This window comes from Pan paniscus, chromosome 1 (genome assembly GCF_029289425.2).
Source record: "Pan paniscus chromosome 1, NHGRI_mPanPan1-v2.0_pri, whole genome shotgun sequence".
NCBI classification, from domain to species: Eukaryota; Metazoa; Chordata; class Mammalia; order Primates; family Hominidae; genus Pan; species Pan paniscus.
In genome coordinates, this window is record NC_073249.2 from 185,801,693 (window position 1) to 185,816,410 (window position 14,718).

The 14,718-nt window shown below is 45.9% G+C and overlaps 1 protein-coding gene across 2 annotated transcripts in view; it reads right to left on the minus strand.

The window, feature by feature from the left end:
• Positions 1-1,720: 1,720 nt before the first annotated feature.
• Positions 1,721-14,718, minus strand: part of CTPS1 (CTP synthase 1) — a 32,839-nt gene continuing 19,841 nt past the window's right edge. For both annotated transcript variants that reach the window (XM_034962504.3, XM_008968419.6), the window contains exons 10-19: positions 13,170-13,258; positions 12,033-12,127; positions 11,110-11,172; positions 8,182-8,225; positions 6,733-6,829; positions 5,564-5,619; positions 5,388-5,484; positions 4,688-4,832; positions 4,028-4,121; positions 1,721-2,625 (exon numbers count right to left, since the gene is read on the minus strand). In XM_034962504.3, coding sequence (XP_034818395.1) covers positions 4,037-4,121; positions 4,688-4,832; positions 5,388-5,484; positions 5,564-5,619; positions 6,733-6,829; positions 8,182-8,225; positions 11,110-11,172; positions 12,033-12,127; positions 13,170-13,258 — 771 coding nt within the window. In that variant the 3' untranslated portion in view covers positions 1,721-2,625; positions 4,028-4,036. The remainder of the gene's footprint in view (positions 2,626-4,027; positions 4,122-4,687; positions 4,833-5,387; positions 5,485-5,563; positions 5,620-6,732; positions 6,830-8,181; positions 8,226-11,109; positions 11,173-12,032; positions 12,128-13,169; positions 13,259-14,718) is intronic.

The window sequence follows — 14,718 nt, forward strand, 5'->3', positions numbered from 1 at the left end:
CAAGAAGGAGGAGTGGCATTTCTGAGCACCTTCCACGGTCCAGGTACCATGCTAAATGCTAGTCCAGGCACCACAATCCTCGGAAATGTTTTTGGGGGGAAAAGAGCAGATTTCTACAAAGGAAGGGTGAAGTCAGGCTTCAGCCCAGCTGCTCCAGACTGCTAAGAATTGCCCAGATCCCCTGGACTGAAGGGAAGTTCCCTGGACTGAAGGACGTTACTGAAGGGAAGTTACACATAGCTGTACCTATTGTTAGGTCACATTAAGAAAGGAACGAGGAATGTGACCAGCTTTCCTCCCCACGAGGGAGAAGCCTCCGGGGACGGGTCAGTAAACACTGGGCACAGGTTGCCCTCCTGTAAATCCAGCTTCAGCCCTATCCTGTCTGCCACAGCCAGCGTGGCGGGGCTGCTCGGGCTTTGCAAGCCCTGGAGAGCCATCTGGGATCTCTTTTTTCAGAAACCTTACATTATGTGGCCAGCACTTGGCAAGTGATCAGCCAAAGTGATCTTAAACATAGGGGCAGGAACTTAATTACTGGGAGGCTTTTTCACACCACCCACACACCCAGCCATTGTGGGGGACCATGATGTCAACAACGGGCGTGTCAGACCCTCAGTTTGGGGAATGTTTGAAAAAAAACGGGCCAGACGTGGTGGCTCACGCCTGTAATCCCAGCACTTTGGGAGGCTGAGATGAGCAGATCACGGCCAGCCTAGCCAACATAGTGAAACCCCATCTCTACTAAAAATACAAAAAAATTAGACGGGCGTGGTGGCAGGCACCTGTAATCCCAGCTACTTGGGAAGGTGAGGCAAACAGAATCACTTGAACCTGCGAGGTGGAGGTGGCAGTGAGCCAAGATCACGCCACTGTACTCCAGCCCAGGCAACAGTGTGAGACTCCGTCTCAAAAAAAAGACTATTGACCAGGTGCAATGGCTCATGCCTATAATCCCTGCACTATGGGAGGATCGCCTGAGGCCAGGCGTTCAAGACCAGCCTGGCCAACACAGCGAGACCCTGTCTATTAAAAAAAAAAAAAAAATTTAATTAGCTGGGCGTGGTGATGTGAACCTGTAGTCCCAGCTACTTGGAAGGCTGAGGTGGGAGGATCTTATGAGCCCAGGAGGTCTGCAGCAAGCCGTGCTTGTGCCACTGCACTCCAGCCTGGGCAACAGAGTGAGACCCTGACTCAAAAAAATAAATAAATAAATAAAATTTAAAATGAAGACAATCTCCTGGTACCACCAGGTGGGAGAAGAGGTTAGAATTATGCTCAATCAGCCGCGTTCAAAGTACCATAACAAGCAGTTCTGCTGGTGAAGACAGTCTGGCCCACTGCTCACTGGCTGTGTATATGGGGTACCCACGTCCAGTGCCTGGCAGAGCAAAGGACCACCTTCCTAAACCATGCTTATCCCTCCCCTTTCTCAGTCATAAATAGCACCATAATAGCACCCATGCACCTTTTCATCTCACTCTACATGCTGAGAACCTGTATTTGAAGCTTTATGAAAAATTCTGGTTCCTATTAAAAAGAAGGCCTCATTTCTTAGTTTTTAAACAAACTCTCAGGTTGTCTGCTGAGTCAAGGCTGCTCACCTGCAGGAGCACCCGGCACTGACAATTCAGCTGACTGCACACAAGCACGCCAGCAACGTGCTCAGACGCTTCCCATCTGGCCAATGACATAAAGAGAATGAGAAGCAAAGCATGTCTCTTGTTCTGCATTACTGATTTATTTCTTAAGTTAGAGTACACATTGAGTCTGGCCAGAATATAGTGGCACGTAGCTATGCCTATTGCTAGGTCACATTAAGAAAGTAACTTCATATTGCCCTTTCAACTGCAGTAACACCATCCTGGAAGAAAAATGGACCCTCCAGTCAAAGCTGTCTATATATGAGAGGGTTTTAGAGGAAGTTTCCCCAAAAGATTCTTTGTTCTGTAAGTGACCCCTTGATGCAAGGAGTGTTTCCCAGCCCTAGAAATAGGAAGCGCAGCCACAGGCATGGGGATTTTAAAATCACGCTTCAGAGACAGACATCTTGGTGTTTCATGTTGACACCAAACTGACCGTCCCTTTGAATGAGGACCAGCCACAGTTGGCACTGAGAATTCCCCCCAACTCAGGGCAGTATAGAGATTTTGTCTCTGGTTTCATGGCTTAGTGGCAAGCAACACCCTGAGGTTCCCAGCACCAAGTGTTCAAATCCTAGCTAAAATCCTCTCTCCATGCTCGGTAAGTCCATGTGGCACACTTTATAACGGTCTAGGTATCCAAGGGAAAGCGACAGGCAACGCGCTAGCATCTGCAATGATGCGAGGTAGTTGAGAAACAAGGTGACCGATGGGGCACTCTGCAGCCCCACCCACCATCGGTTCCCATCGCGATGTTCTGCCGCAACTCAAGAACTGCAAGGAGAGTGTCACGCAACAGGCAGACACCACAGAGGAGCCAGTACACATGATGGGACATGCAAGTGACAAGTTTCCCAAATACCTTTCCGCATAATAAAATAATCTTAATAAAAACATAATTTAAAGAAAGTGTCCAAAGCCGAGTGTAAAGTCAGAGCTGTAAACTCTACCCAAGTTTGAAGGGTCTCTTGAAGAATCATCCCTGTTTAAAAGAAAAAAAAAAGTGGGAATTATATGATGTACATTAAAGTAGAAAAGTTAGAATTTCTAGTCAGCTGCCATGGGAAACTAAGCCTGCTTTTCATGGCAGAGCAGTAGAAGGAGCCTACTGGGAATAATTAGACGCTAAATTTATAATTCCTACAGAATCAGACCTTTTCAAGACCTCACACATCGACTTCTACAACCACCCAATGCAAGCATTCTTTCTCCACAGCACCTCGTAACAGTGTCACTAACGGGCAATTCTCCACTTGCGAGGCAGTCAGAAATTCCATGTAACTGACCAAATATCTCCCTCCTTCACTGGTAACATTTCTTGTTGTATCAGCTCCTTAGACTGTGAAACAGCCTATAGCAAACTCCCTGGTCAGGGGATTAATGAGTCCATCCGTGTTAAACGCTTACCTAGCACACAGGCCCTCCTCCTGATACTAACTTCTCATGCCTACCCAGCACCTACTTAGGCTATGCCAGGACAGGGGGTCAACCAACCAAGGCAGGAGGGGAAACAGCTGGGATCAGCAGGTCAGACCGGCACTGACCCAGCACCAGAGGCCCACTGGTGATGAACACACGGTGTGCAGGATTCAGGGAGGTCCCCCTGCCCAGGCCTTAGGGCAGGAGCGGTGGAACCACACACCCATACCCCTGGTTCTTCTTCCAGACCCCAGATGACTGACACTCCCTCATTTGATACCTCACCAGCAGAACGCGTACTTCTGCCAACACAGTCCACACAGTTATCTCAAAGGACATTTACATTTTGTGGCAGTGCCCACAGTTATTGCACTTTATGAACCTACAAACCCTGTCACTTAATAGACAAACATTCGACGTCTATTTGGCAATTGTTCCAACTTTGAAGGCATTCCAGAATAAGCAGCAATCAACAAAAAAAAGTTCTCTAAGCAGTGTCAGTTTTAAAGTACTTCCTGATGAAAACCTGAGGCTCTGCAGAAATGACAAGTGCCACATTGTTGTATCTGTCCCTTCCTTCAAGATCTCCAAAATTTACAGCTACATCAAACAATAGGGTCTAAGAATTCAGACCCTCCCCTTCCCCGCCCCAGAACTGGTCAGACTGGCACCAGAATGTAGTAATCAGTATTGAGACAACTGCCCAGTGACCATGCTCCCCAAGCTGTCATCCCCAGGGCAGGACTGGGAGGTGCACTGCAACTTGGAGGAAGGACTGCCCATTTGATACCCACAATGACCTCACTACTTTCTTTTCTCTCTCAACCTTTGGATTATATTCAAGACCTCACCACTTTCATTCCTGGCAGATAAAAATTTTCAGCCCTAAACTTCCATGATATTCTTGCAATCGCAGTGTGTTATCACCATGTTTTTAAAAACTAAAACTTTAAAGTACCACTTACGCTACAAGATCAGTCATGATTTATTGATGGAAACTTCAGTTCGGTGATTTCAGAGTCAGGGGAGCTGCTTCCACTCCTGTCACTATAGGTGTCCCTGTAGAATTCAGATGGTTTACGCATCATCTCCCACCAAAAACTCACTTTACGTCCCTGTTTTTGTAACCACGGTTCCTACAGGGACACTTGCCTGCACATGGCGGGAATCACAAAGACTGTTTGCTACATATTTAACATGAAACTGCAGAAAGATTTCCTTCTTCTAGCTACAAAAGATATACATTCCATTTATACTTCAGTCACACACCCTACCACCAACTCTGAGTACTGGTTCTGGATAAAGGTGGCAATGGGACATAAACCTACCCATTGTGGCTTACTTCCCAGGAAAAACTAGTTCCCCTTAACATGGGTCAGAGGGTCCTACGCCAAGTGTGATCTGGTCAGCACCACCAGAGCTCAGATGCTGCAGAAAGGGGGACCTGGCCAATATGCCAGGGAAACACCGTGAGAAAGCTCCGGGAAAGGAGAGGAAACTTTCGCCCCAGGCGCCTGTGGCTTTTTTTTCTTATGACTGACTGTGACGTGTTGCTGTAATGAATCAGCGACCACCTAAAGGACTAGAGAAGACTAATGGATTACTGAAGCAAAGAGTGCGCCTACCTGGGTGAGAGCCTGCAGCCTTTCTGGAGGTAATGTGAGAGCCGCCCCACAGAGGCCAGGAGGAGGCCAAAGTATGGTGGGGAGGGCTTGATAGGTCTGGACAGGAACTCAGGGTGGTACTGAACCCCAACAAAAAAGGGATGATCTGAAATAGAGATTCAAAAGAAACAGCTTCATTGTGAAGGTTATGCACAAAGTGTAAAAGAACAAAATCTGCTTAAATGTTTGTTTCCATAGGCCCTAAAATAATTTGAAAATGACTTTCTCATTTGAATCTAGATAAAGGTAACCTCAAAGCATGAGTGATCTGACACCCTTTCTCCAGCACTGTTTGTGCTGTCCCCTCCTGGCTGAAGGCCTCCTGTCCAGGGTCCCGCCCAAGACCCTGGCTCCCAGGATTTCTGTAGACTGAGTCTTGCGGTTCAGGAGAGGGCTGAAGTGGCTTTAGTACCAACTCCAAGCATTTTGGAGAAGGAGAAACTGCGGCCAGAAGTTAAATGGCTCCCCGAGGAAGGCCATGTACCAGAAAGAAGTTTCTAGAGTCCAGACCCCACATTTATCAAGACCCCTTCCCTCATGAGACAGTGCTGCTTCCTAATTCTGTTAGGTCAGGAGCAACAAGATAACATTTTTATATTTTCCCATATGCCAAGAAAACTTTACTAAGTTTTCCATTAAATAAAACTGCCCGAATAATCACCTTCTAACTCCACAATTTCCATTCTCTCTCCTTCAACATCTTGGCCAACAAACTTCAAGCCTTGTTCTTCCAAACACTTTTTCCAGACTGGATTCACCTGTTGAGGCATGAAAAATAATTCTGCTGGTCTCTCAGCTCACTATCTTTCCAGAGTACCAGCAAGCTGGAATCCTCACCTCAAATCGGTGGCGGTGCCTCTCTTCCAAGTAGTCTGCGTCTCCATAGAGTTTCCCTGGCAAAACAAACGGGCTGGATGTAAAGAACTTTATCTCACAGGATGATGCGTTCACAAAGACATCCTCCTTCCTGCTTTACTTTTCATCATCCACACAGCCAGGTCTTTTGAGGGCTATTGCTATGAATCTGCTAAGGTCACCTGCTCTTAACAGCACAGTTTAGACTAATTCTTGGGCTTTTGACTCTTTCTGACAACACTATAGAAAGCTGTAACAGAAACAAGACTCTCACCACCACCCTCAAACACATGATTGCAAAGTATGGGCACTTTGCTGCTAGAAAACTGCCTTGGAAAGCAAATCAGGATGTACGAAACGGCAAGGCCCTGGGAACGTGGCAGGATGGGAGGCATTTTAAGAGCTGCACAGATGACCTCTGATGACCATTCAGTTCCAATCATGGACATCAAAGGTCATCAGCCCTCAGTGGCTGCATGTGAACAAGCTGGACATTTGCGAATGGGCTGCTCTACTGACTCATTTCACAGTTGCCTCGAGATCCCCAAATCCACACAACATCAGAGTTGGTAAGAGAAAGATCCGATACTCGAGTGACTCCAGCTATGCTGCTACAGAACGCCCGGACAGACACAAGGGTGCCTCTGCTAATACAGTAAAGGCAGAATTTTCCCAGTAGACAAGAAGGAAATCTGTGTAATAGTCATTTTCTTAACTATTTTCCTCCGAAAACTACCCTAAACCTTCAGCATCTATTAGTACTTTATTAGAACAGAATCTACTTAGGCTGAATCATATGAAATTGCCATTTTTGTGTGACAAAAATTGCCAAACATCAGCAATTGATATGGCTGGTATTAATAGGAAAGTAACCGATAAGGATGAATGTAACCTCACTGCCTCATTCTGTTGAGGCGCCCATGCCTAGGAGTCTGACTGTACTGCCAGTGTCCTTTCTAAGACCCACACTGCTTCTATGGCTATCACAGTGCATCCTAAAAGGGTATGAATAAGAGAGGAAAGAATGAACTTCAAAAGCAAGAACGAAACCAAAAAAAGCCAGCCTGCTCCTCGAAGCCACAGCACCACCCTAAGACACGCGTCCTGGGCACGCAGAGCCAAAGGCTGGGCCAGCGCGAGGCAGCTCTTACTCATGACTGAGTTCTTGGTCTGGAACAGGGTTCTCCTCTTGCCCAGCCTCATGGTTCCGCCCATCTGCCCTGGGTTGTGTTCTGGCATGTCTACGACCTGGAGATGTTCAGAAAACAGACACCAACTACAGAACTCTGCTTCCGCTAGAGAGAAACCTCCCTTGCTGAGTGGGTGGCAAAGGCTTGTGAGTAAGCTCTAATTCTCCAGGCTTTCCTTATGAGACATTTTGTCACAGAAGAAAATGCCTCAGTTGGCATTTGTAACCTCGGTTGGGTGGAGGCTCCGTCCTTCAGCCTGTCCTCCTGATCTGCAGACAGGACCACAGCAGCCCCTCCTCAGGCTAGTCCCGCCCCAGCACTGTGGACGGTAAGCATCACTTCCTTAGAAAGACTGATACAGTAGCACAGACACGGACTGGATGTGTCATAACATGTCTGTCATCGCCCCAGCTAGCCTGATGACTGCTCAAAGGCAAGGGATGCAGAGCTAGCACCCTGCAGCTTAGCAAGCATCTGAGGACTGGGTGGGCCATGCACTGATGGCCCAGTCCACCTCTCAGCCCAGCGTTCCCAGGCACCTTCTGATTCCAGGCTCTCTGTGCCCTGTTCCTCCTGACCCCAAAGCCCCATGCTGCAAAACATTTGCTGGTCCACTCCTGAGGCCTTAGTATCAGCAAAGTTCAATTTCAGGTCAACAAACACAGTGATGCTGTCTAAGTGCCGTGAGATCAAGAACTTTGTCCGTCTCATTTAGCACGGTGTCCTCAGTGACAAGGGCAGTCCCAGCATATAGTACGCATTCACATTTGCTGAATGCTGAAAAATGTAAATAAGTGCCCTTCCCTTTACATCCCTATCACCCTGGGCTGGGAATTCAAAGGTGATTAAAGGCATCCTCCCTCCTCCATGTGCCTAACAGTACAGCAGGCTGAGAATGCCACATGCCCTCGGCATGAAATCTAACTCAAGGTACGCCAGCCTGGAAAATCTTTGGATACCGTTAAGCCAACCAGTGCTCCAACCCAGCAGTTCTCCCAGGACTATGGCTGGGGATCCCATGAATTAATATATAATATACATATGAAAGCAGTGAGAGCAGCGGCTGGCACACAGTAAGTACACATGCCAGGGTCTCATATTAGTATCTATACTGTGTTCTGGGAGTTGAGGGGAGTAGGGATGGAGAAGAATTTTAATCAGGAATCCCCTCCAGTTTCCTGGGCTGGTACCTCTCTTAAAAACTTTCTGTGGTCAATGAAAGATTAGGGAGGAATTACATAATGAAAAAGAAAAGTTTTTCCTCTCTGGTAGGTCTGAGTGCCCAAAACCTCAGGGTTCTTTGGGATGGACTCAAGCAGTCTCACTTCTTGCCTCTAATCATCAATCACGTTCATAAATGCCCCTTCTACACCCTTCTAAGCCCTGTGGAGGTTCAAACACTTGACTCACCACGGGATGACTGGTCGTAGGGTCAAACTCTGTAGAATTGGCATCTGAAATACCAAAATACTTGTTATGAAAATAGTTACAAACAAAAGCGATTAATAGTTTCATTGCTAAGCTCTAAACACAACTTCCCTCCTCAGTTTAAGATCAGTGATTAGAACAAAAACTAAAGATAGCATCCCCCTGACCTCATCCCCAGACAAGATCTCACTGTTGTCCAAGCTGGAGTGCAGTGGTGCGATCATAGCTCACTGCAGCCTTGAACTCCCAGGTTCAAGCAATCCGCCAGCCTCAGCCTCCCAAGAAGGTCAAACTACAGGGGCACACTACCACATCCAGCTAATTTTTTTTCATTTTTTGGAGAGACAAAGGCTATATTGCCAGGCTAGTCTCAAACACCTGGGCTCAAGCAATCCTCCTGCTTTCGCATCCCAAAGTACTGGGATTACAGGTGCAAGCCACCAGACCGGCAATAAATAGCATTTTTAAGACATAAAATACTCAACCCACACACACGTGAATTTTTTTACGTTAAGTATAACTCTCTGGAAAGTCAATCAGTACAAAATGGGAAAATCAAAACTAATGGCATAACCTAGTAATTTTTAATTAGATACTGTATCTTTGACAGTTTTTTTTTTTTTTGAGACAGAATTTCACACTTGTGGGCAACAAGTGTGGGCAGGCTGGAGTGCAATGGCGTGATCTCGGCTCACCAAAACCTCCACCTCCAGGTTTCAAGCGATTCTCCTGTCTCAGCCTCCCGAGTAGCTGGGATTACAGGTATGCACCACCATGCCCAGCTAACTTTATATTTTTAGTAGAGATGGGGTTTCTCCATGTTGGTCAGGCTGGTCTCGAACTCCTGACCTCAGGTGATCTGCCTGCCTCGGCCTCCCAAAGTGCTGGGATTACAGGCGTGAGCCACTGCACCCCGCCTGTGACAGTTCTTATATTGTTTGTTTGTGTTTTAAGACAAGAGTCTCACTATGTCACCCAGAATGGAGTGCAGTGGCACAATCTTGGCTCACTGCAACCTACACCTCCGGAATTCAAGTGATTCTCATGTCTTGGCCTCCCAAGTAGCTGGGATTACAGGCGCACACCACCACACCTGGTTAATTTTTGTATTTTTAGTAAAGATGGGGTTTTTCCATGTTGGCCAGGCTGGTCTCGACCTCCTGGCCTCAAGTGGTTAACCCAACTCAGCCTCCCAAAGTGCTGGGATTACAGGCCTGAGCCACCATGCCCGGCCAAGTTTTTATATTGTCTTAATGTTTCAGACTCTTGTCTCTCTGAGCTAAACAAGTACTATTTCTTCTATACTTCTTTCATCTTCAGCAGCTAATACAAAGCCCTACTCAACTGTTTCACTCAATAGCTCAGTCAGAAATGAACTGATTTCAACTCAACCTTTCTAACCTTCATTGAAGTTACCATCTAACCAAAGCAAAACCACTAAAGACCAAAAGGCAAAGGACCAAGTTCCTGGTACTATGTGAATGCTGGGCACTGTTCTCCTCCTGGCCTGAACCAGGGTCCAGTGTCAACTGAAGTGTAAGCTCATCACCAAAGCTCATCACCTACCCATTTGGGAACCTAAGTGAGAGGCAGAGGTCTGGGGCTGTGAAGGATCCAGGGAGGCCAGAAAGCCAGCTCTGGGGTGGCGGGTGATAAGACAGTGCCTCTCAGGACTCAGAAGCCAGCACTCAAGGGCATGCTGTCTACTAAACTGAGCCACACCCCCAGGTCACTGTGAAGCAGCCTCTCAGGGAAAGGGTGAATGAAACCCAGCCCTAAACCATATACTGGCCACCAGAGTCACTTGTTCTTTATAAAGTCAAACTGCTTTTACATTCCTTCAGGTTACTTTATTTTCCACAGAATTTACAAGGTCTTTCTGAAAATCTAGTATTTGTCGGGTGGGCTACAGAGAATAAATGGGCCGTGGTGGACCATTCCATGGGTGGCCCCAGTGCAGCATGCTCAGTCTTCACACCCATGTGTGTTCTCCTCCCCTGCCGGCTCGGGGCTTGGCCACGTGACTTGTTTTGGCCAACGCGACATCAGCAGGCCTGATAAGTGCCTGCATAACAGGCCTGTCATTTTGGAGGCCAGCTGCCCACCCTGTGTGAGGAAGCTTGGGCTGGATTAATGAATGATGAACCACTAGGTGGAGACAGCATCTTGACGTCCCGGCTGGGCCGAGCTCACAGCTGAACGCAAGGCAGGAGTGTGCCATCTCACATAGTACACCACGTGCAGCTGAAACCCAGGCACTGAGCCAAACCACAGAATACTGAGATGAGAAGTCACTGCTGTTGGGAGCCACTGAGCTTTAGGGAGGTCTGTCACATGGTAATACACAGCTAGGTGAAGAGCTGATATTATCTGAGCATTTCCCTATTTTCCAGGCACTACTAGAGACTATTTACATACATTATCTCCCTTAATCATGTGAAGTACATACCTTTATTACTCCCATTTTACAGAAAAAACGGAGGCCCATAAAGGCTAAGTAATTTGCTTAAAATCACCCATAAGCGGTAAGGTTGGAATCTGAGCCCAGTTTCAATAGCTCCAGAGCCCAGGTTCTCATAGTAACTGCCCAAGCCTCACTTAGGACAAGGACTTCTCACCAGGCACCAGCTTCAGGATGGTGGCCACGGTGATCAAAGTGACAGAATCTCAAGAACAGGAACGCAGAGGCAGAAGGCAAAGGAGGGAGTCTGGCTGTGCTCCCTCCTTCCTGCATGGAGGAGCCGTGCTGTTCCTCAAGAGGCAAGGCAGCTCCCTTACGGCACACCATGAGGTGCTAGGAACCCAGGCCTGCCCTTCTCCAAAGCTCCTGATCACCCAGGCAGCAATAGGCCTCATATCCTCCAGAAATACACAAGCAGGAATTGAATGAGTGTCTTAATGCACACTTACCTTGCCATCCCAGCACGTTTCTTGAGAATTCAACCACTGCCAACTGCATCCCTAAGCACACGCCTTCCAGTCGGGGGGAAAAAACAAACAAAACTCCATTGAAAAGGCAGCTCCCACTTTTCCCAGCAGCCTCTGCAATGGCCTTTGTGTCCTTTATTTGGAGAATTATAATCACAAACTCATAACTTCCTACTATGAACAAGTACTCTCTGCTGTTACACTTTACTTGTATTAGATTTCAAAAACTGTATGTAAAGTAGATGAAAATTCTAGATTTGCAAAGTCATCCGATTTTAGAAGTAAGTGATATTCTATTCAGTACCTTTTTCCCCCCCAGACAGGGTCTTGCTGTTGCCCACTCTGGAGTGCAGTGGAGAGATCTTGGCTCACTACAGCCTCAAATTTCTGGGATCCAGCAATCCTCCTGCCTCAGCCTCCACAAGTGTTGGGTTTACAGGTGTGAACCACCGTGCCTAGCCTCAGTACTTTAAAATTCAAGTTTTCTTACCCTCTCTCATTAAGTTTTTATTTACAATTGTTCAAGTTGAAAATTACTAAAATGTACAGCACTAGGAGGCATGCAAAATCATTTTGTCCAATTACAGTCAGCTGTTGTGCCAAGTGAGCAGATATAAAACTCAACCTCACGTGTGCTGCAAACAGCTGGGTTCATTAAATGGACAGGAATTCACAATTCATTCTCTCAAAATTCCACGACATCTACATGTAGCTCATAAGCATAAATAAGCTTTCCAAGACTGAATTTGTCTCTAAAGAGAAAACATGAAGGCTTCTACTTGGGCTCCTATCCACAAAGACAGCACGTTTCAGTAATCCCCCCACTTTGTTCATAGGCTCCCACGTGGCACCGTTCCCCACTCTTTCCTACTCTTAAGTGAAGACTGCACTGCAGAGCTCCTTACCCAAAAAAGGCTTTTTCTGATTCCGAGCCCAGGCAATTGCTTGGATTTTTCCTTCTGTTCCTCGAACACCAAATCCTCCTGGAACCAGCACTCCACTGCACAAAAGAACAAACCACAAAGGCAATTCCCCTTTTCTACCAGTCCAGCTTGCAATAATCGCCTAACGGGCCATTACCAAGACACTGAAGCCATGAATTAACCCCATACATTGTGCTATTGTAACAATGAATTGTATGTAAACACCATCAACTTAGAAACTGCATACGAAACTATGGACTTTTCTTAGAAACTTAAGAACATGCTTATTGCAAGTGAAAAAGGTAGTATACATAATTGCAATACTGCCACTGCACTATCTTTGGTACTGAGTTGTTCACAATTTTTTTTTCTTGAGACAGGGTCTCACACTGTTACCCAGGCTGGAGTGAAGTGGTGTGATCACAGCTCACTGCAGCCTTGATCTCCCAAGGAGCTGGGACCACACCCAGCTGGTTTTGTTGTTTTTGTTGTAGAAACAGGGTCTCCCTATGTTGCCTGGGCTGGTCTTGAACTCTTGGGCTCAAGCAATCCTCCCACCTCAGCCTCTCAAAGTTTTGGGATTACAGGCATGTGCCACTGTGCCCAGCCCAAAATTTTAAATACATATATTAATATTAACAATTTATTTTACCTCTTGGCTTAAAACGCTCCCCTAAGGGGGCCTTTCTTCATCAGCTCTGTGTGCCGTACTGACCAAGACACTCAGAAGAAGGTGTACACCTCCGTAATATTCAACTGTTCTAGTGAACCAGAAATTCTTGCTAATGTTTTACTATTATAAATAACAACTGCCAAAACAATTGATGAGACTCTACTGATAGGTACTCATCAAATGTTCTGGATGAAAAATCGTTAAATGAGCCTCATCAATAGATGCATATGGCAAACAATATCAAAATCAGAACAGCTTTTCAGATCCAATGATATTGACAAGCTGCATTTTTTAGGGATTAAATCAGATGGCATGTAGTCTTTTCAACAATTAAAAAATATTTTAACAAGTCAATTACCTACTACTGGCACATGAAAACAAGAGGACTTTTTCATTAAAACAAACCAAAAGAACTCTGGAAACCCAAGGCAGTGAACTCTACTCACTGAGCACTACAGAGCTTCTGCCAAGCTTCGTGGTAGCGCACGGGCTCTTCTTGCGAGGTGATGGGCTCCAAGTCCGCAGAATCTATGTACTGGATGTTATTCAGACAGGGGAGAAAAGCAGGCTCGTGACCCCAGGCTGTGCTTTCTTAATTTTTAAATAGTATTATCATTTTATCAAAGTTGTCTTTCTTGATTCTGGCTTTAAAGTGATCATCTTAATACTGGCTTTAAAGTGATCATCTTAATATATTTAATAACTTAAACATTTTTTAAATATGAGGTTTTAAAATACAACAGTTTCCTTCAAAATCATTAAACTCCCAAATCTCTCTCTTTCCGCACTCTACTGTGTTCAGGATCGGGTCTCAGCTAAGCCTCTGCAGCAGACTCTAGAGGGCTTTCTGTTCAATGACAGCCTCCTCAGCCCATCTTCCGCCCAGCTTTTGTGGGTTTTTTCTTTTTCTTTCTGCCATATTGAAGCATAATTCACATACAATAAAATACAAGCATTTTAAGTGCATACTTTGAAGAGTTTTGTCAAACATACACACCAAGATATAGAATGAGCCGGGCGTGGTGGCTCACACCTATAATCCCAGCACTTTGGAAGGCCGAGGCGGGTGGATCACTTGAGGTCAGGAGTTCGAGACTAGCCTGGCAAACATGGTGAAACCCCATCTCTACTAAAAATACAAAAAAAAAAAAAAAAAAAAAGCTGGGTGTGGTGGCATGCACCTGTAGTCCCAGCTACCCAAGAGGCTGAGGCAGGAGAACTGCTTGAACCTGGAAAGCAGAGGTTGCAGTGAACTGGGATCGTGCCACTGCACTCCAGCCTGGGTGACACAGCGAGACTCCATCTCAAACAAAACAAAACAAAACATAAGTTACCATCTTCCCAGAATGTGCCCCTCTACCTCCTACCCCAAACAACCTCAGATCCAATTTCTATCATCACAGATTCGTTTTGCCTCTTACAGAACGTCATATAAATGGAGCCAAATAGTATATAACCTTTTGTGTCTGGCTTCTTTTGCTTAGTGTTTTTGAAGTTCATCCATGTTGCTGTGTTTATCAGTTGTTTGTTCCTTTTCTTTTTTAACTTTTTTTTGCAGAGACGGGGGTCTCGCTATGTTGACCAGGCTGCTCTCGAACTACTGGCCTTAGGCGATCCTCCCACAGCAGAGCCTCCCTAAGTGTTGGGATTATGGGCTTGAGCCAGTCAGTGTTCAGTCTGGTTTCTTCCTTTTCATTGCTGAGTGGTTTCTACTATATAAATAAACCATTACAAATTGATCCACTGACAGGCTATAAATATTTGGGTTGTTTCGAGATTTCAGCTATTACGAATAATTTGTCCATTTGAATAAAAATCTTTTTTTGTGGACGTTTTCAAGTCTCTCAAGTGAGTATCTGGGAATGGACTTATTGGATCACATGTCTCTACCTTGATAAGAAACTACCAGACTGTTTTCTAGTGTGGTGTTGCCATTTTACACTCCCGGCAGCAAGGTAAGAGCTCCACAGCCTCTCTAACACTCAGCCGCTCTAG